Raw genomic sequence first — 23,457 nt, 5'->3', positions numbered from 1 at the left:
TCACAGGATCTCTTACAATGGGAACTTTCATGTGTAAGCTATGTGCACTATTAACAATTTACCAAAAACTCCTTTCCTATATTGTAATTTAATTGTATCACTATATAAAAGACACTCACGTCTCCTTGAGTAAATAAATCAATTTTTCCAAATTCACAGACTTCAAGATAACAAAACTAACTTTAAAGAATTGAATCACTATTTAAATCTCAGGTTTTAAAAGAATAAAAATAATAACATTTCTGAGAATAAGAAAACTTCCAACAAACACTAAGTTCTGTATTTTAAATCTTTTTGAGCTAAATCATGCCAAGTCTTCAAATGTTCTCTAGAAATTCCATTATCAAATAACAAATATTCTTACTCCTATGGTAAAGATATTATATTACTTTTTATACATTTTTCCAACTGATTAATTGTCCATGAATATCACTGTTTTGAATAATTTTGTTGCAAACTATTAGCTGAATCATGGAATATTCTAGTGAATTCTTGTTATTTCAAGCTTTAAATTAGATAAATTTTCCTAAACTGTGGATCATAATAGCTAAACAAAAAGTAAATCTTGTATTATGAGTCCACTTGGAGGTCAAGTGGCAACTCTGATTTACTTTTAAATCATGTGAATCAATTGGACTAATTAGATCCTATTCTTTACATAGCGTGAAGCATATTATAAAAAATATATTCAATCCCTTGTTTTATTTGTAAAAATAATAATAATATTTCTGTTATGTTTTAATACTAATGTTCAAGATACAGAAAAGGAGCCCTCATAAGATATCAACAAAATTTTGGAACAACTTGCCAGGCATAAGTTACTTCACAATATATTAGACAAGAAGATGCACAGCACTAATTATATCTCACAATACATATAGTTACAGACACAACCAAAACTGCAATGAGAAGCAAAGAACATGTAGTTTCCTTTTTAAATAATTTATAACATGACTCTAAAATGAATTCTTTACTAAGCTATAAGGAAAAGTTAGTAAAATATAAATGAATCTGTGAAAAGAGGAATATCAACTAAATCATAAATCATTTTTAGTTGTTGGTTAAAACATTATATATCCTTAGTAAATAACCTGGAGATGGTTCTTTAAGTTTATAAAGATATCTAAAATTTACACAGATAATAAACCACCTGTTTTGTGTCACAGTATACCAGTCCTAAAAAAGACTAACTTCAGGTAGCTTCATTTGTTTTGATTTTGATAAGAAGAGAGGATGGGTGGTCAATTATTACTGAAATAATTAGGTATGATTTTATCATTTTTATTTTGTAATAATAGTCTATGACTGAAGTTGGGAATTTTACATTTGTAGAAATTAAGGGTGGTTTTTATTGACAGATATTTCTACATTGACTTTATGAACAGCATTCTTTTTATTACTTAATGGTTTTAGGAGTAACTACCATGACCACAACTTGCTAAGGATGGTAAGTGATAGTGGAGTTTGGGACACTGAGTCTTACCACCCAAATCCTAGCCCCTATGATTTTTCCTTATTAGCTGTCTTGTTAATCATCTGCATTACTTAGATTAGGTCTGATAAAATACCTCCAGTAGTTTTGGAAGCTACAGCTTCAAAAATTTTTCTTTTGAAATCTTAGTTTTTGTACTTCCCCGAAAAGTCATAAAATGTTTTCTTGTTCCATTTTATGCCTTTGTTTTTGGTACAATTAATTTATCTTAAATATTTGATTTGATTTATGTATCCATTCATCACTGTTATATACCACTGATTTTTGGCCTTATATATCCTTTTGATACAGTTACAGTAAGTTGATGATCTTCATTTATAAACAGAAAATTATGTATCAGAGTCACTACAAAGAAAACATATACTGCAAGTACTGATAACACTTTCAAAACTCTTTTATAGAGTTTTTAAATTGTTTTTAGTCTCACTGCTTCCTTGAATTTTTATTCCCTGAATTAAATTGCTCAACAGATAGATGCAAAAGTGTTAAACACAGACTAAAGACATGTACTTAGGTGTTCATGGTCATCTGGTAATATAAAATTCATTCATTGCACAGGAAGTTTCCTAAAACAAAAGAATTTTGTACGTTTTCTGAGTAATATTTTTTAAGTGTTTTACTAAACAGATGACACTCATTACACAATTCATACACATTAACCTATTACTACTAATCCCAATGAGGTAGATTGTATACAATTTATTTTGAACTTTGTATCAAACTAAAACTTTAATAACATACACTATCTACAGTCTATAGCACCTCTTAAATAATAAGAATAAACAAGTGGTTTAGAAAAATACTTTAAATAATACTTACAATCAGAGTCACTTGAATTTGTATTACCTGGTACCCCATAAGCTCCTGTAACCAATTCTATATTTTGTAACGGAAAAATAAAAAAATCTTGAAATTTCCACATTATTTCAAAAAAAGATAATGATGACACTTGGTATAACAATCAATCTTAATGATATGACTTCAAAGACAATCTGAATAAATCTCACATGCAACATTTGTATCATATCTTCTTTGTATAAGAGTTGTAAAGATATTTTCTGCTTTACTAATGACCATTACAGATTCTTTAATAAAACACACAGCATGTTCAAGAGCCATTACTCAGACTCTTAAATTTAACGTCTTTTATGCTATTCTGACAATAGCATTTTAAATTGAGACTTTTATTTAAAAAACAAACTAAATCAATAATCAATACAAGAAATAAATTATCTTATAACATACAAATTTGTTATTTTTCCTTTAATTGGACACTCAGTATTTCACTATACAGCTTCTTCAGGAGCATTCTACTAAAACAGAAACTGTAACTGGCAGGACAAAGCTTTCAAGCTATGTACTGTCAGTTAAGGTTTATGTTTTAGTAGAATGCTCTTGAAGTAGCTGTAGAGTGAAACATTGAGTGTCCAATTTAAGAAAAATAATAAATATCTTTTGAGATCATTTATTTCCAGTATTAAAATGTCTTATATACACCAATATGCATTACATAAATTTAATAAAAAATAACCATTTACATAAACTACACATATATAGAATCATAAATTTCAAACTGACAGAAGTTTGTTATTCATTTTTATTTTAACACTGATAATACAGTTGTCAGATATAGAAAATAACTTCTTTTGGTAAAACAAAAAAAATTAAGTCACTCCAATTGCAACCTAAGGATTAATCATTCAGCAGCAATTAAGTTAGTAAGGCATATAAAGATATTCTTTAGGTTATTAGGCAGCAATTAACATTAACATTTTCCTTACCTTAAGATGTATTTCCCATAAATAATCACCTTTTCACACACTTTAGCTACCTTCCTTGCTCTCACTCATCTGCCAAAGATATTTGCATGCCACTAGCCTTGAGGCAACTCCCACCCAATTTCATGTGATTTAGCATGAATTGCACTACTGCATTATGATATTATCATGCAACAAAGCCCTCCACCAATAGGAGGGTGAAACATCTCCATGCACAATAACTCCACCCTATGCACTTGCATTCATGGAAACTTCATTCTTTGATAAGACAAGGAAAACAAATGAATACCAGAAGTGGGAAAGATGGGTAGAAACTTGTGATGAGGTACCCATTGGAAATACATTTTCAGGTAAGGAAAATTTTAACTTCTGAGATGATAATTCACCTCTGTAAAGAATTTAGCTCAAATCCTATGTTTTATTGGTAGGGAGGATGGGGCAAATGTTACTTAAGAGGAGCTTCCTTCAGAAAGCTCCTGAAGGAAACCCAATGGCAGGGGCTTCATAGGCTCACACCTGAGGGAGACAATCTCGTCTCATCCAGGATATATTCTTCGCCCATAAAAGAAGAGAAGAAGGAGCAAGTGAGCCCAATGTGTCACAATGAGGGGCATAACAGTAACATGACAACCTGAGTACTTGCACACAAGCACTTGGATAGTAAATGTGTGTCACCGACTGGGCATTTTTATACCGTACCATATATGCACATCTCAACTCTACCAGACTCTACTGGACAGACTCCAGCTGTGGGAGGAAAGCACAGTAGTCATGCCTTTGTGATTCGAATATTGTGTGTTTACATCGACTCTACTGAACAGACACTGTTTACAGGACGAGGGCATAGTTTTAATGTGTGTACTTGCCTCAACTCTACTGAATAGACTCAGGCTGTAGGAGGAGGGCACAAGTGGCAGGTACTATGTATATGATAAGTGGTCTGCACTACACTGGCAGTGTCAACTCCACCTCACTTCCCACCATGTTGGTACTCAACTGTACACCACCCCAGTGTACAAGTCCAGTTGGTGAGGGTTCTCCAAGGTTCACCTTCCCAGCAGCTAGGAACTGGTACTACTAAATAAAAAAAAAAAGAGATCTGATCCCCACTGGTCCTGAATTCCAGAAAGAGTGCAATGGGTGACTGCAAAACCCCATTTCTGAAAGCCAGAAAGCCGAGCGATGATAGTCCATGGAATAGGTACATGTAAATATATTTACATACACCATGAGAATACCTCAAGTGATCTTGCAGAACACCCCATCTCGCAGTGAATACAGGTAGAGTTAGTGCAGATGGTTTGAGAGCTTTCTGTTATCCTGACTCTATGAAGAGTTTGGGTAAGTGTATTCTGGGAGACACTACCTGGTAGGATCCTATGTAATGAAAAATGGATCCTGAAAGAGAAATAGCATGCATTCTTCCCAAAGAAGACTGATGAATGATGACCCATGGAAGCAAAAAACCATCAGAAGACAAAACAGCCAAGAGGTGTAGAAGAGGAAACAAATGTGTGGAGAACATCCACATACCTGCCTGGAGAAGCTTGTCCTAAGGCCTGCAAAGAAGAGATGTAAGAGAATGGAAAAGGTGAAAAATAAAATCTAAAAAAATGTGAAACAATAAGTGAACATGACAAAGATATCAACTGTAGGAGATGACTTACCCATCCAGTAACAGTAGAAGGAGAGAGGTTCATGGTAAAAAAGGAGTCCCATGGTAGGAAAAGATGAATATGGAGACCTCAAAAAGGGTCCAAGAAAAGGTACACCAAACAGGACACAGGGGCAAAACCAGGTCTAAACAAGCAAGAGAGAAAGAGATGGGAGATAGGAGAGAAATACAGTTAACCTCCTGAGTGAGTGAAAGCTAGGAAAGAAAAGTTTGATTTTGAAAGAGAAGTACAGAAATGTAGTGGAAGAGAGTGTGAGAAGCCATAGGAGTTGGATAAGGAGGGCAGAGGAGAACAGAGTAGAGAGGACAGGAGAAGAAACACCTTGTGGTACTGGCAAATGTCATGAAAAAAACCTCCTCTAAACCAGTAAAGGCAAAAACTGACAAGCCATTGATGAACAGTCAGGTAAAAAAAAGGCAGAGAGATGGTTCACAGTATGACAGTCAGGAGGAAAGGAGTGGTAGAAGGACCAATGATGGACAAATATAGTGGAATGGCAAAAAGAAAATTACAAAAAAAAAGCTACTTAATCTGAAAGTATGGCCCAACAGGTGATAGATCACACATAATTCCATGTAGGAAGTTATCCTCAACAAAGAAGGGGTGCATGAGGAGGAAGAAAAGGAGGATATACTGGGAAGAGGAAGGGGTGGGTCCAAATGTCAAACAAACCAAGACTGAGCTGGTGAAAGAGGCACCAACAACAGGGTCCATGAAGGAGAGTAGTGTGTAAGACCAGAGGGAAAATGCAAATAGGGGAATAGGCATATAAAAAGAAGTGAGACCAGACCTGGCTGAGAAAATCGACAGACATGGCAAAAGGATGAGTAAGAGGGGACTACAAGAGAGGAACCTCAGCATTGAGTAGGGTAGCATGTCCAACCCAGAGCAAACCCCACTAAAGACATGGGGTTTTGAATATCACTCTGGAGGTAGAATGCAGACTGGCCAAGAAAGGCGGTCAGCAACCTAATATTAAGCCCCCAACGAATGACAGGTAAGTAAACCAGCCTAATGTGAATGGACTGGAAGTATATGTCTAATTTCCAAAAGCAACAAATCCTGAAACTGATGCCTCATGGACAGTTGGTGCAAAGAACTACCATGAAAGAGACCTATTGGAACATGATCAAGTGATCCAGCAGAATGGACAGGAATGGGAAAATGCCCAACAGAGAATGTCAAGTACATTGATGTAGAATTAATGCTTATCCAGCATCGAAAGATCAGAAGTCCTACCCTCCACAGAAATGTCTTAATCAGAGAGGGAAACATCAAAAAAGGGAGAGATCTGGTTTGAGAGTTAATAATGGAATGCAGGAAGTAGTATGGGTACAGTTCGGTCACCATGATAGTTCCTTGAGAAAAAGCTCACAAAATGAGGACAATGGACCTGAAAAAATTAAATTATGGGTCCAAAAGATCTACAGGAGGAGATACATGAATGTATGCCCCAAAGGAATAAGAAATGTAAAATGGCATAACACACAGGCAAAGAGGGGAAAGCTGAACTTGTCTGAGACAAGAAAAGAAGAAAGATGTCCAAAAGTACCATACAAGAAATAGCCATGAGAAAAGACCTAAATCTTGAGATAAGTAGCCTCCTAACCAAGTAGCCACAGGAAATGAAGGGAGTCAGGTGAAAACATCCAAGAATGGGTAAACAGAAGAAAAATAAATTAGTCAGAAATTAGAACATCAGCCCTGGGCCATGAATATGGCAAACGAAGGCCTTCACGATACTGATGAATACAAAAGGGGCTGATGCTGAGTACAAGGAAATATGGGAAAAAGACAGATGAAACATAGAAAATAAATGTAGGAAGGGTCGAGAATATCATGTAGGAAGGTGTCTGACACATTGACCATGTCCAACCTCAGACTGGGTGAAAAGAACCACAGATTGGGTTAGAGGGAGGTGAAAAGAAAATGAGAAGTGAAGAGGAGCAATGAAATAGACAAAGGAGAAGAAATTAAAACTGAGGGAAAAGAGGGGATTACAGAGAAAAATGTCACATTAGGGAACCAGAAAGGGAAGGTAAGGAGCCCGATCTAAAAGCTGGCCAAATAGGTATAAATGGTAAGAAATCAAGAAAGGAAGAGAGTCTACAAATCAGTACAGAAGGAGTCATGACCATAAGGGGGATGAAGCAATTTTGCATGAGAAAGAAGCTATTACAGAAAAAAATATTATAACTCTTAAGAGCAAGCAAGGAGAGAAGATAAGTTAACTCCAAGAAACATAATTCAGGGAGTAAGAAAATGGGAAATAATAAAGAACACATGCAAAAAATAGGAAAAGAAAAACACCTGTGTATGAAATCCAGAAAGAGAATGAAAGGTTAAGGTCATTTTATGAACGTAAGTTACCATCCAAAGCTAATCAGATGAATGTCATAGTCCAAATGATTCTCCCGTCTAAGAAGAGAGAGAGAAATCTGAGAGTAGGAGGCCTATTAACCAGGTGGTAATCAACAAAATGTTCAATAATGGCTGCAATGAGCCACCAAAAGCCAGAGTAAAAATAAGGCCTAAGCAAGAATAACATCACACTCTTAGGACCAAGTAGAAATCATCTTCATTTGAGAATTCACAAAAACTAAAGCTTTTGAAACTAAAGCCAAAGAAGACGAAAATCAAAGTTTGGGTTAACAGTGCAAATCTCAATAAACATATCTGATCAAAACAATGACAGGGAAAATAATTAAGTTTCTAAGAATTCAAGTGCATAAGGGAAGTTATAGGAAGCTGTGTCACCCTACTATTCATGCAGTAGCACAATTCACACTAAATCACATGAAATTAGGTGGAAGTTGCTTCAAGGTTAGTGGCATGCAAATCTCTTTGGCAGATGTATGAGCACAAGGAAATGAGGATGTGTGTGTGAAGGTGTTATTATCACAGAATTTAGCAAAAAAAAGATATTCTGGTTATTAGGAAGCAGCTAACCTTTGCATATAAAGGTGTTTTTATGGGCATTAGGCAGCAGCTAACTTTAGCATATAAAGGTGTTTTTATGGGCATTAGGCAGCAGCTAAATTTAGCATATAAAGGTGTTTTATGGGCATTAGGCAGCAATTAACTTTAGCATATAAAGGTGTTTTTATGGGCATTAGGCAGCAATTAACTTTAGCATATAAAGTTATTTTTATGGCATTAGGCAGCTATTAATTTAGCATATAACAATATTCTTCTGGTCATTAGGCAGCAATATTAGCATATAAAGATATATGGGCTATTAGAAAGCAATTAATTTTAGTATTTGAAGACATTATGGTTATTAGAAAGCAATTAATTTTAGCATATAAAAAGTTCCTAGTTTATTAAACTTCTTATCTTGTAATTAATCTAACTTTTAGATAACAAAAATACAAAGCTTAAAAATAAATACAATTTAACATTTTTTTGTCATGTACACCTTTATGTTGAAGTATATTCATGCAAAACTTACCATGAAGGTATAAAACAGTATGGTAGGAAAAGTTTGTCATCAATACCCAATAAACAACAGCACTGCCCAGAAGTGTGAGAAGAGAGAAAAACAAACTAAACCATTCAGCCCAACGCCCCAAAAAGTGTCGAGCAACATCAGAAAATTCAAGCAGTTCATCTGTGGCATTACCTAAAACAAAAAAGAGAAAGAGGTTGATTATACTTCAAATATTCTTCTGATACACAACTCCACAAGGAAGAATTTAATTATACTTCAAATGTTCTTTTGTTCCACAACTCAGTAGACATACCAAATACTGGAACTTTTTTCATAACAGTTAAAAGTTATATAAGAGACAAAATTTCAAGTTATACTTTTTAAAATGGTATAAATGAACTTGAATTGGGTAAACCCTACATATTACAAGAAAACATTTAACTTTTACTTTAATGCAATCCAATTTCCTAGCAACTGAGGTTCAGCTAAGGACTCCATTCCTAATCTGTATTCAAATGATTTGTTGTTGGAAATGTTTTGATATACTCCATCCTACCTGTTATAGCTTCTTTCAATAAAGAACAAAACTGTTAATCTCAAACTTGCAAATATGAGATTAAAAGTTAAATGTTACACATTTAACTACTCATACCAGATTTTTTGCTTCTCATAGTGGAAATACTTAACCACACTGCATGAGCTTAGTATAAACTTACTAAACAGTATCATATCTTGGTTTTAAGCAAATTCATATAATTTGATTTGAAATTTATAGAATTTTGTTTAGGTTGTGAAATGATACATTTTTTTGTGACACATAATTTTGAAAAATGTGAAAAGTTAACATTTTCTTACACTGAAAATGTATTTCAGATAGGTACTTACCTTTTGTTACACAAAGTTATCCCAATCTTCTTTCTGCCCTCTAAGCATTGCTAAAAAAAGTTTCACACTCAGCACAACAGTCTTACCTAAATTCACACAAAGCTAGAATCACATACTGCAAAGTTGGAGGGGCTCGAGGAGGCAAACAACACTGAAACCAAGCAGAAAGTAACTGCCAAGAATGAGCAGGTGTGCTCTGAGATGAACCGAAGCATATATTTGGGGCACCACACTACTTCTAGAAAAGGTATGCCTTTGGTTCTGGAAGAAGGAAATGAACCTATTACGAGCAGAAAAAAAAAGAATGTGCACAAGTGTAATTCATTCTGAGAGAGGCAATTCATAGTAAAATATAAACCAAATTAGCTATGTACGTACTCAATCTTAACCAGGCAGACAAGGTTCTATAACTCCTCCTCACATTAGGAGGTTGAAGATCAATCAGATAAAAATGAATATAGAGTAACATAAACATTGTGGATAGGGCATGCAGACCATGTTAGTTGCAAATACTCATCAACCCCAATAGTAAGTGAACAGTCAAGCAACCAGAATTACGAGAAAAGAAAATTAAGAGAAAATTAGCATGCAGCCAAAATCAGACAAACTCCTGAAACCACAATAGGAGCTAGAAGTATTACATCATCAAGAAATTAATGTTGCATTTTGGAACACTTTCATTAACCCCCCCCCCTCAATAAAACGTATATCATGCATAATATTTAAACAAACCACCTAAATGTCACGTTAGTGTAGACTATATAATGTGTAAAGTTTAGTATACTCTAATCCCTTATAGTGATGGCACAAGACGAGACACATTCGGCATGTAATGCTGTTTGAATACAAGAAGGGAAACAACACTTCTATAGCCACAAAGAATATCAAAGAAGATTATGGAAATGTTTTGAATGTTCATAAGTGTCAACAATGGTTCAGCAAATTTCGTTCAGGTGACTTTAGCCTTAAAAACTGTGATGTTAGAATTGATATTGATGCTCTGAAGACTCTTGTTGAGTCTAACCCAAGAAAACACACTCCTGAAATGGCCCTCAAATTGCATGTCTCTCATGAAACAATACATAAACATCTAAGGAATATGGGAAAACTCCTTAAAGAAAGTGCTTGGGTGCCTCACAAACTCTCCGATGATCATTGTTTCCAACGTGTGAATGTTGCTTCATCTCTTCTGGTGCGTAATGCACGTGAACCATTTTTGGACAGAATTGTCACCGGTAATGAAAAATGGATTTTCTATGCAAATATTAAATGCCAAAAACAATGGCTCAGTCCTAGACAAAAAATACTTCTGACGCCAAAACCTGGACTCATCCACAGAAAGTGATGCTTTGCATTTTGTGGGACATCAAAGGAGTAATTCATTTCGAACACCTGAATCCACAGCAAACTGTTAATGCAGAGATCTACAGTCAGCAACTGGAACGTTTAAATCAAGCCCTTAACCAGAAACACCCTTTACTCGTCAATCTGAAAGGTATTCTTCTTCTCCATGACAATGTACGTCAACATGTGGCACACTTGACGCAACACAAGGTTATGGAGTTGGGTTGGGAAATTCTCCCCCACCAACCATATTCTCCAGATATGACACCATCAGATTACCATCTTTTTCATTAGTTACAACACCATCTTAATGAGAAAATATATGCAAATGTGGAAGGTGTTAAAGAGGACATTGACATGTTTTTTGCTTCAAAGCCAAATGATTTCTTTAATCAGGGCATTAACAACCTGATTTTAAGATGGAAAAGCATCATCAATAAGAATGGAGACTATTTCATTTAATAAATGTTTTGTTTTGATATACAAGTTATTTGGGTTTTATTATCTAAAAAAAAGTGTCATTAATTTCTTGATGACCTAATACAAAAAACCAAACTTGGAGAGGGGTGAAGTAAGAGGGTAAGCATAGATGTGATGATCCCTCCAATCTTGAATGTTTCCACTCCTAGCGGGTGTGGAACATGAGACCAAAAGGAAAGAACTTTGGTGTTCCAGTGGGATATGAGGTGTTCCCAGCTAATAACACACCCACTTAAAGGCCTGTGGATCGAGGGACCACTCTGTGAGGAGAATCTTGTTGGGTTGAGATAAACAAATCACAACCAGATTCAAGGCACCAGAAACATAGCAAGCTAAGACCACCACATGGTGACTGTGGGCCCAGAAAAGAAGATTCAGTATGAAAGCACAGAAACCTGGAATTGGTACACTCTTCCTTGGTGATACAAGTGTCCCATGCAGAGTTCAAGAATATTGATAAGAAAAGAAGACTCCTTGACCGACCCAAGTGTCGAGGCAAGCACCCTGATGCATCTATGAACAGATATAAATTCGGATGAGGTGGAGGAAGCAGAACTCCCACCATGGTCTGATCCCTGTCTAGCCTCCAACCCAGGCCAGCCCTGATTGGGGAAAGAAGGGTAAAAGGGTGGTCCAAGGGATCTGAGAAGAAGTTAAACTAATTGAGGAGTGTACACTGAAGGGAATGCATATGAACTCGACTTATGGGAAGGAGAGTTTCCAAGAGAGCCTGCATTCCTGCAAAGAGACAGAACCTCTCAAGCTGTGACAGAATGAGGTGAAGGCTTTGTGGACTGCTTGCTCCACATCCCAAATAGGAAGAGAAGAAGGCTGGGCCTGAATGAGATTGGAATCAAAGAAAACTCCCAAATGAACAAGGTATTGAGTGGGAGTAAGAACAGACTTCTCCATACTTATCAGGAATCCCACCCATGCTGCTTCTTGTAGGAGCAGATTAGTGTGGTCTCTGGTTTGTGAAGAGGAAAAAGTGAGCAGGAGCCAGTCATCCATGTAATGATGAGTATGAAGACCCATTGAGTGAAGATGACAGACAAAAGTTCTTACCACCTGACAAAACACATAAGGAGCTGAGGTTAGTCCAAATGGTAGTGCCCTAAACTGGAACACTCTACTTCTAATGATAAATAACTACCGATGATGTGGGTACTGTGGGGATGAACCCCTTATTGTAGAGTATGAGGAAAAAAATTGGATTCTAGTATCAAGAACATAGGAAATGTAACTGAAATAAAGCTCAGCCCTATGAACGGGAAAGAAACAAACATGTCAGTGATGTAGCAATGCAAAAATATTGAGTCTTACAATGATGGAAATTAGGATTATAAGGTACATATTTAACAATGATAAAAAAAATTATTCATATAGAACAATGAATTAGATGTTACTAGAAGGATTGATATATAAAGTACAAACTATCTAAACATACCTAGTTAACAAAGTACTCATTAATATTGAACTGACAAACCATTGAAATTTACCTAGTCTACAAAGTATGTAATAATAACAAACGTGTAATCCGACTAAGATTATCTAGAAAACAGAGTAGTGATCAATATCTAACTCAAAATAAATCTAAATTAACTTAGATATCAAAGGACACATAAATATCCAACTTACCAAAGTCTGAGCACTGATGATGTGAAATACTTAATTCTCCCATGTGTAAAAAGGAGAAAGCCACACAAAAAGCACTTGAGCTGTGCCTACTACAGGTATTGCAACCAGGTAAGAAGTGTACAAGTCAAAAACTTACCACAGATCCACTGGAAGATCTAGAAGCAATAGGAAGAAAGGAAAAGAACAAATCTCCACCAAAGTGAAAGTTGTGGAGGCATAGAAACAGGAGCAGGAAAAAAAAACAACTAGATAAATCACCCACATCTCAAATATACAGAAAAACAATATGCATCAAACATCGACCTGAGTAAACACCTGTAAAAAAAAAGGTATGGAAGGTGAAATATCCTGAAGAGGTGTAGAGTGTGACAGACCAAAATAAGAAGGTGTTGGAAAAAAAGAGAGTCCAAATTGTCTTCTACTTGATTGTATTTTTCCTCAGCAACATTATCAGGTTGAAAATGAGAAGAAATTACTGGCCAAACACACGAATCTAGCTCTCTGCAAATTAAGACCTGTATCTCCTCTGCAGATAAAGTCAAACCTAATTCTTGGGAAGTCGTATCAGTATCGTTGTCAACTGTAAAGGTAACTACTGTAGCTGATACATTGAATTGCGAATTCATACAAAGTTCTCATATAATTCAGTAACCAGAAATAAATACAAACAAAAAAATTTTTCTTTGAAATAATTGAATGCAAACACAATTATAAATGGTAGGCACATGTGAAAAAACGTCTAAATGAAACTTTGCCAATCGAATAGCAGAGGGAGCTAGCTGTGCCAATATAGGTGACACAATACTATTTATATAATCACTTAGTTTCAACTTGATTGATATTCATCAATATATTTGTTTCAATAAATAATAAGTTCTTTTAAAAGTTATGGTTAAAATGCAAAAAGCTGGTAAACTATCGGAAAACCAATAGGCCAAAACTGTTAGAAAAACAAGTTAACTGCATGTTTTATCTTGATTTTAATTTTCCATATTCTTTTTCTTTTGCCCATTGTGGTTCAAAATCAGGTGTGTGTAAAAAATAACATTTCAGATCTACCTTTTTTTTCTCCAACAAGTCACTGCCCAATAAGCTTATCATTCAACACCAGAACTCATCAGTTGAGTTGGATAACAGACAAAAGAATTATGAAATGCTATTTATATATTCAGTACATTACTTTAAAAGTTATGGTGATATATTGAAAAACCAGTAGGCCTAAAAATTATTCTAAAAACAAATTAACTGCAGATATTTTCCACATTCCTCTTATGCATATGGATGAGTCAGTTTAATTAAGCAGATTTATTATCAAACTAAATCAATAAGTTTGGCATCAAAACATAGTTTATAATTGAAATTTGTATATCATTTAACTTTTAATTTCTTAATCCTATTGCAATGGGCTTGTGTACTTCACATGACCTTGAAACCATCACAGTTACATGGTGGTATACAAGCTTTGACTCTGAAAGTATTCAATAAATCTTCATAAAGTTTTGCAAGCTTTAAGTTTAATTAATTTTACTAAAATTGTACCCATATTTATATGGTGTAAGATTGTTGACGGCTCTGAATGCAAAGAGATTTTCATGTTGAATTAAAAACACTTTTTTTTGTCTGAAACTTTCCAAATTTCATTTGTTTTTGTTTTGAATTTTGTGCAAAGCTACAAAAGGGCTAACAGCGCTAGCCGTCCCTAAGTTAGCAATGTAAGACTAGAGGGAAGGCCGCTAGTCATCACCACCCACCGCCAACTCTTGGGATACTCTTTGACCAACAAATAGTGAGATTGACCATCACATTATAATGCCCCCACAATTGAATAGGGGGAGAATGTTTGGTGGGACAGGGATTTGAACCTGTGACCCTCAGATTGCAAGTCAAGCACTCAAATCACCTGGCCATGCCGGGCCTATTTCATTTGTTAATCCATAAAATCTTCTATATAAATATCAATTTTTTTTCAGAAAAACTATATTCTATCTGTTATTTTCTATACCATAACTCTATACAGAGTCAGTTGATTTGACTGACCTCGTAACCACCATAAAAAAGGAAATACTACTAAATAACCCTTTTTTCTTTCTGAAATGACTACAAATTGTAGCAGGAAACCATAATTGTTTATCATAAATAGTTTAAGCTTCTAAAAGTATACATTCATTTTATACTTAATTTTATTGTTTTATTGCATTTTGAACTGTGTCTGACTAATAATACTGCCCCCCCCCAAGTTGCAAATCGTTTGGCAAATATGTAGCTCACGTTACCCTACTCGTGAAGAATTTTTATTATTATTATAATTTGTATAACATAATATAACCTAACGTGTTTATACTGTTTACATTTTAGTTACTTTTATAATAATAAATAAAGAATACACATGAAAAACAATAAATATAGTACTCACCTGGGTCTTCTTTTTTCTTTGGTGTTGATTGTCAGTGAAACTTAAGACTACTTTTTTATACTAATGATACTACCACACTAAATACTTTTTAAAAAAATTAAATACTGCACCTAAAACAAAGAATAATAACATGTAAAAAGCAGACAGTGTGCTATAACTATCATGATTTGTCTGGCTTTCTAAGTGATATGTGATAAGAGCTGGTGGAAATTCTGCTAATCTCATTTATGTTTCCTGTGGGAATAAAACTTGAACTGGTAGCAAAATAGACAATTCTCTATTCAGAAAACAAAGTAAAATATAATATGTCATTTGATAGATTAAAACTTTCTTAATATAGTATAAAACATCAGAGAAAACTATTGGCAATTTGTGAAAGAGAGGATGTGACAGTTTGGTAGAGCAAGTAGGTCTGATTTACTTATTTATGACTCCATAAACAAATAAGATTAAAGGGTATAAAAATTATGCTTTTCCCAAGTAATATCATTATTATAATAAGTAATTTACATTAAATTCCATTCTTCTTGGAGAGGTGATAAATATATTAGAGAAGAAGGAAGACCTGGAAAGCAAATGCCACAGTTCTTATACTAGGGGAGATTGTGGACTTTTTAAAATATTTCCTTATAAAATTAAGAACATAAAACTTGCATAATATTAAAATTTAGTTTATTAACCATGTTTTGATGCCAAGTTTATTCATATACATTGATAATAAAGATGTTCAATCGAACTCTGAATGTTACACTGCAAAAGGTTGTGACATGCACACTTAGACCTACCCAATGCTAAAGGGTTAATTTTGAAAGAAATTATAATTTATAATTCAAATTCTTACATTATCAAAGCATTAATTTCTTAATTTCAAAAGGAAATGTTTACATAAATTCTTAAACTTCAATTTTCTGTGTCATGTGAATTGCCTTGCCTCTGTTTTCTCCCTTTCCCAATCAATGAGAAACACAAATTATAGATATCGGCAGGTGAGCCACCTAAATTTTGAATGTGCTGAAATATAATGCTGTTCCACCCATCAGTGAGGCTCCTCCCATCTATCACTGCTTTGAATTAATTCATCTAAGCCATGTGTCATTATTTGTTGGACATGTTTAGAGCTCACTGAACGAATAAATGTAAATGTACAAGTTCTTTAAATTCATTTATTTAGTTTTCATGGTCAGAGATGGTAGTTTCTAAGGAAACTTTGAGCAAATGCTCAAAGTTGTAATGGAATTTTTTTAACTCTATGTGAATGGCGTTGGTCTATTGGGTAATTCTGAATATGCTTTATTTTTTTACACACCTTTGATTTCGAGCCACAATGAAGAAATGAAGAGAAATGCAGAAAAAAAAAATATGCATTTAACTTGTTTTCATATAATTTTTTTATAACAGTATCTTTATTACTTGTGTGTGTTTTTGAATATAATACACTTAACAATGATATTCAATAAGATACAAGTCATCTTAATATTTTGTCATTGCACTACCATACTTGCTAAACCTAACTAACTTACCAAATGTCTTATCATACAAGAAAATTTCTTTGAAAAAGACGTAATTTAACACAAAAATATTTTCTGGAATGAAAACATCTAAAGAAACTGTATGAATCTGTGGTTTGTTCCAAAATCTTTTATATTTCCCCCTTTAAATTTCTCTGTTCATCCACAAGCTCTGGGTAGAGAATAACTTCCTGAAACAACTTTACACAAATTTGCCCTATCTAATTGCCATTAAATGCTGTCTATAGCTAGTTTCAAAGTAGAGCTTCATTAGTAACTGTTCAAACCACATGCTATGACATCATAAAAGAGCGGCAATGAAGGTTATAGTTCATTTTCCATCGGCAGTGTTTTGCAAGAGAAGACAACATCTCCTACGGTGAATGTGTTCTCATGTGACTGAATAGCCCAATTCAAGATTTACACTGTTTGGAACACCTCTGGCAGATAGTGCTCAGAGGAAGACGTTGTTACAAAGAAGGGTTGACTTCTTTCCCTTTCCTCTTCTGTTGCTTCTGCTTCTCATTTTCCAATCGATCAGTTTCAAATTTTATGACCCAGGACAAGCCTGTGTGTGACTTTATTTAGAGTGGGGATAACAGGGCACAGACACTAACCACACTACTTTGGCAGGTTGGGTATAGTAATAAAACCACTAACAGAGAATGAAAAACAAAGAAACAGGATGTGTTTGTTTCTTAGTTTGTTATGGATTTCATGCAAAGCTACACGAGGGTTATCTGTGATAGCCGTCCCTAATTTAGCAGTGTAAGACTAGTGAGAAGGCAGCTAGTCATCACCACCCACCGCCAACCCTTGAGCTACTCTTTTACCAACGAATAGTAGGATTAACCGTCACATTATAATGCCCCATGGCTGAAAGGGCGAGCATGTTTGGTGTGACAGGGAATTGAACCCGTGTCCCACAGATTGCGAGTCGAGCACCCTAACCACCAAGATATGAATTCTCATATTCTCAAGGGAAAATAGTTTCTTAGCAAATATAAACCTATATTTTGGGATGGGAAGACAAATTATAAAAAAAACTATAACTCTGTTGCTCACAGGCAAAATTCCTCTGAGTTGAACAGAAATGAAAATTGGAACTTTTTTCTTTGCAAAATGCACTAAAGAGGTGTTACAAAATTACAAAATATCAATACTAAAATATTTTTTAGTAAAAAAAACTATTGAAATAGAGTTAGTTTTTTATTTAGATATTTAAATTTTATATGCAGATGCGCATTCAACATTTGAAAGGTGATAACTGATCATGGTAGGGATAGGGAATTTTATGTTCAATATATCAAGATTGTCTTTCATTAAGCTATAGTTATCTACATGAAACTATAAAAAATATTTCTGTAGTATTTTGAACTAGGATACAGCATTAAAATTAGCCTAAAAATAAAATTGTAACCAGTCAATTTACATGTGAAATGTGCAACATTCATGCAAAACAAGCCTGGACTACGAAAAATGTTAAAGTAATATTTTCTCATATAATTGGTTTTAAAATACCCACCAACCAATTCTGGCATCCTGATTATTCTTAAAGCAGTATATAAACATATACCACACATTACCAGTATTATCACAAGGGCAAATGCAAATCCAGCCTAAAGATAGAAAGAAAAAAAAAAAAAAGATATATTAAGTACTGACTGATGCCACAAATCCACTTTTCAAAAATTAATAAAACTATCATATTTGTTCAAATATCTTAATAAATTGCATCCTTTCATAAAGTAAAACAGTCATTCTATGTACAAGTTTATTTCTTTTAGAGAATATATATTCTTCACGATTTCATTAAGAAACCATTTACATGTTTTCTTATTTTTAGATCAAATACAGAGAGCCAAATACATTATATTAAATTTTGAAAATGCAAATCAGCAAGTTACTTGATAACCAAAACCAATATGAAGTAATGGTTGAACAAATCTATCAGAACATTTTGAAATTTTTGGTGTTCCATAGGTAGTATGATGCCATCAAAAATTAATTGCTTTTGAGAAGGGTAAGCAACAGCCCTCTCCAACACAAAATATTCATACACTCAGATCATAAAGATGTGTTCAGATTGGGGATTTAGAATTTTGAAGATGGGATATTTGTTTTAATTAATGGCATTGAAAAACAAAGGAATATGAATCAACTCAGGTAACCAAGACCATACAGAAAAAGACCTGCAACAAGTCACACACCAACCATAGTAAGCAAAGTGTAGCATCTTTTAACTCCTTCAAAATGGGCAGCATTTTGTGCGATGTTTGGAGGTTTTAGTGAGTAACATTTAAAATTTAATTAAACTACTTTATTTTCATGGTATATAAATAAACTTGGCATAAAAACGTATTTAATAATCCAAATTTGAACATTATTTAAGTTTTAAGTTCTTAATGTTACAAAGCAATATTTAAAAAAATCCTCAATTTCTCTTAGTGTGAGAATTGTAACATTCGGTCTCTAGGTATAACTTCTTTTCTAATTAATTTACCACCACTCCAAGAAATACAACATTTAATACAAATTACTCATTATAATGTTATCACTCAGGCAAAGCATAATTTCTATAGCCTTCAATTTTATTTGGTTACAGCACCCTAAAATAGAAAATCAGACCCACTTGCCACACCTACTTGTCACGTTGTCAATAGTTCTCTCTGACATTTAATACTATATTACTTATAACTAATAGAAAGCCAAGGTTTTAATCTATCAAATGACATATTATACTACATTGTTTTCTGAAACAAAGAATTGTCAATTTTGCTTCCAGTTCAAATTTTATTCCCACACGATGCACAGACATGCTTTAGCTGAATTTTTAACAGCTCTTGTTGCATACTTAGAAACCCAGAAAATTTATGATAGGTATGGGACATTGTCTGCTTTTTGCATGTTATTATTCGGTGTTCTTTGGTGCATTATTTAATTAAATAAAAAATTATTTAGTGCAGTAGAATCATTAGTATAAAAAGTAGGGTTAAGTGTCATTGACAGTCAATAACAAAAGAAATAGAAGACCAAAGTAAGTACTTCATTTCTTGGCTATTGGCAATATATTTATCAGCTGGATCATGAATGGATATAGCTATGTGGATTGTAACATCAAGGAGAGGCTTCAAAACCATTTTTAACATAATGTGCTCAAGTTCTGTATACTAATCCAATAAAGAACCAATACCAGTTAGGCAAAAATTATTATATTAATAAAAAAAATGAAAATATGTTCAAACAGCTATTTCCATTTATGATATTTCAGTATATGGTTAATAACTGACAAAGAAGGCCAAACCAAATCCAGCACAGCAGGAAGACTAGGTAAGAATACTACTAAGAGACTACTTTTCTATGTAGCATTAATCCAGTATGGCAAAAGAACAGGGTAAGAATACTTCTATCAGTTTACTTGCTGGAAGTAAGTTACTGCTTTTTAACTGACCATTCTTGCTGGAAGGCCGACTTCAAGAGATTACATTTTTCTTATTACCTTCAGTAGTCCTATCTTAATTGTTAGTATAAAAAAAAATAATTGATGAAGCAGCCACATTCTCACAATTAGTTTCAGACAGTTACAGATGATAGAGGTGTGGAGTATTATGGGCTTGATCACACACACCAATGATCAATAATATATTTTCTTTATTTTTCTATAACATCTTTGTTATAAGAATGGTGAAACTGGTATTTTTTTAACTCTTTATCCACTGATTCAATGAATTACAGTGATCATGTGACAATCAGAGTTTCAATACTATAACTTTTAACAAACATAATAAGTATTTGTAGACAAAAACCTGAATTTACAATTAAGTATTTTTGCTCATCTGAAAATTTTCAAATTTCATTTGCATAATCTCTAAAACCTCTTACATAACTGACAAACTTTTTTTTCTCCAAAAAACTTCATATTTTATCTGCTATTTTCTCTCTACAGGGTTGGTGAATTTGACCACATAAAACTTTAAAGGCTGTTTTAGTACTGGACATGAAGTTCCAAAGTACTTCTCCTGAGAGTTTCTACTTCTAACCTTTTCACATTTATTTTACTGTTAGCAGCTGAAGTAGAAACCTGCTAATCAAAAAGCAATGAATCAACAGTCCTGTCATTAGAATGTTTATACGACACTGTCAATAGCAAATAAGCTCATGTGGTGCAATTACCATAACTTTCCCATACAGTTTATCATAATCCCAGCTTCAAAAACACAGTGAAAGGGGATTTATTGGCTTGTTGATATTACAATGGTTGCAACGAGAATTGTCTAAAGTAACAAAAGTACAATAAAATTTTTATGATACGACTCTCTACATAGTCTAGGCCAATCCAATAAACTTGGTAGATATTTGGATGTTAATTATCCTCTTAGGATTGTTGGAATTTAGCAGTATAGGTATACAAAGTATGCAAGTGTTTATTTACTCAAAAATACGTAGTTGTTTTTCTTAAAACACAAAACAATAACAAATATATATGAAAACAATGATTTCTAGTGCTTACTATAATACAAAATTAATTTGTACTAGCACATTGTATTTGCTAAGCCTCACCATAATCTTCATTTATTCTCTCAAGTGGAAGGTAAGGCAAATTAATTTTTGTAGATTTCAGAGATGCATTTTAGAAAATCAAAATATTATCAAATTACTATACTGGTACACATAAACCATTAATTTACTTGGCTTTCTAACTAAGCTATATGCGAGTTAAAAAATCTCATTTCTGTTAAGAGCAATAACTTTCTCAACAGATTTCAACACTTCAAATTACAAGTTTCCCATTCAAATCAATTACAAACGACTGTCATATTTATGTAGTTTAGAATGTGATCTTTCTATTGGCTATGAACATCTACTTAAAAAAATAGGCATGAATAGACAAGATGTTTTACAAAAGTTAACGTTTTCCTACACTGAAAATGTATTTCAGATCAGTACTTACCTCCACTATAGCTATCTCAAGCTTGGTTTGCCCTCTAAGCATTACTAAAACATTTTTCACTAATAGCACACCAGTCTATTATACCACTTTATTTTTGCACCATTTCAGAACATGTGCAAGTCATGTGACTACCCTCCACCCATCATATTGCACCACATATACAAGTGCAGGTAACTTCTCTACTATTCTAGCACAATCCTCACTTTCAAGAATTGGCAGTTACAAACTAAAACACTGGCATATCATTGGGGAGGAAGGGGGAAAGAGGCAAGTACCTGTCAGAAACATATTTTCAGTGTAGGAAAATGTTAACTTCCAAAACAGTACTACCTTCCATCACTCAAAGATAGAATCCCACACTGAAAAGGTGGAGGGGCCAGTGAAGGTGTGACAATATTCAAATAAGTAGATAACAACTGCCTGAAAATAAATTAAAGCACACCTTTGGGGTACAGCACTACTTCTGGAACAGGTATGCTCCTCACCCAGTAAGGAAGCCATACTATATATAGGACAGAATGTATGAGGCAGGCACCATATACTCAAGGAAAAGATCCACAGCACTTTGCTTTGGAGAAGTGCAGTATAACTACGACATGAATCAGCATAGAGTGGACACATGAAATGTCTAGTATGTAATTGACAACAAGCCCAAAGAAATATGTGCCAAGTGAAGAGTCCTGGGGCACACTGGAGCAAGTCCACTGATGTCTTTTTGAGGTAATTATTAGCAACAAGAGTGATCCACATAGGTATGTGGATAGTATGTGATATAGGCATAAGTGGTTAGGGCTAAACGACCAGAAATTGTGTATGAATAGGTTGAGTGCATAGACAAAACACATTCAGGGGGAAGCATCTTGGGATACATCAGATTATGCCAAGTGCAGTCCATCTGGACAAAAACAACAGTGGAAGTGCCTTGCATAAGTGAGGTCTGCCTGGGCAAAAGACATCCAAAGGAAGTGCCTTGGGTATATAATATTATGGCCAAGTGAGGTCTGTCCAGGTAAGAAACATCCAGGGGAAGCACCTTAGGATATGTCAGATTACGCCAAGTGTGGTTCATCTGGGCAGAAAACATCCAGTAGAAGTACCTTGTATAAGATACAGGGATCAACAAGTGCAGTCAGTCCAGGTAAAACTCAGGGGAAGCAAATTGAATATATATATATAGGATTAGGCCAATTGCAATCCTTCCAGGCAAAAACATCCAGGGCAATTGCCTTGAGATTCTATTGAGTCAAATGCAGTCCAACCAGTCAGAAACACCCAGCAGAAGCACCATTCATAAGCATGTATATTATGATCAACAAGTACAAATACCCTAGGCAAAACATCCGGGGGAAGTGCCTTGGAACCAGAATAGTATGTTATTGCATATTCAATAACTATAACAATGACAGCCTTCTTTTTGCTGAATGGGTACTTGTAAATTACAAGTTTGATTTCTCTCACTGTACACCCCACTCAGGAGGAAACCTCCATGGTTCACCACTCCAGCAGCTGGGAACTGGAATGGTAAGGACTCCCGTGCTCCACTAGAAGAGTAAATGGGGGAAGAATATGCATTGGAAAGTTCGGAGAATTGACACACTGGAGACTGTCCATTGGGTGTCTCCAAGTTCCTATTTTGAAAAGCAGAAATACCCAGATTGTAAGAATCATGAGTCAGTGGGGATGGGCAAATATCCCCATTTGCTTTACTCGTGAAATCCACAAGTGAAAGTCTGTTATATAAAATACATTGATAATAAAAGTTTGATATACAGTACTGTGCAAAAGTGTTAGTACAAGAGAATATTTTGCCATTCTTTCCATTTTATGGGGCTAATTCTTCCATGCCATGTTAGAATGTAAAT

General features: G+C 34.4%; 1 protein-coding gene across 17 annotated transcripts in view; it reads right to left on the bottom strand.

Annotated features, from left to right (window-relative positions):
* LOC106458228 (sodium-coupled neutral amino acid transporter 9 homolog) overlaps positions 1-23,457 on the bottom strand; it is a 131,254-nt gene that overhangs the window by 60,972 nt on the left and 46,825 nt on the right. For all 17 annotated transcript variants that reach the window (XR_002610339.1, XM_022384363.1, XM_022384367.1 and 14 more), the window contains 3 exons: positions 18,170-18,263; positions 8,398-8,568; positions 2,312-2,368 (listed from right to left, as the gene is read on the bottom strand). Coding sequence is in view for 16 of the 17 variants with exons in the window: in XM_022384363.1 (XP_022240071.1) it covers positions 2,312-2,368; positions 8,398-8,568; positions 18,170-18,263 (322 nt within the window). In the remaining variant the exon portion in view is untranslated. The remainder of the gene's footprint in view (positions 1-2,311; positions 2,369-8,397; positions 8,569-18,169; positions 18,264-23,457) is intronic.

Source organism: Limulus polyphemus, unplaced genomic scaffold (assembly GCF_000517525.1).
Source record: "Limulus polyphemus unplaced genomic scaffold, Limulus_polyphemus-2.1.2 Scaffold431, whole genome shotgun sequence".
Lineage (NCBI taxonomy): Eukaryota > Metazoa > Arthropoda > Merostomata > Xiphosura > Limulidae > Limulus > Limulus polyphemus.
The sequence above is the reverse complement of the archived record's forward strand: the minus strand, read 5'-3'. Positions and strand labels throughout refer to the sequence as shown.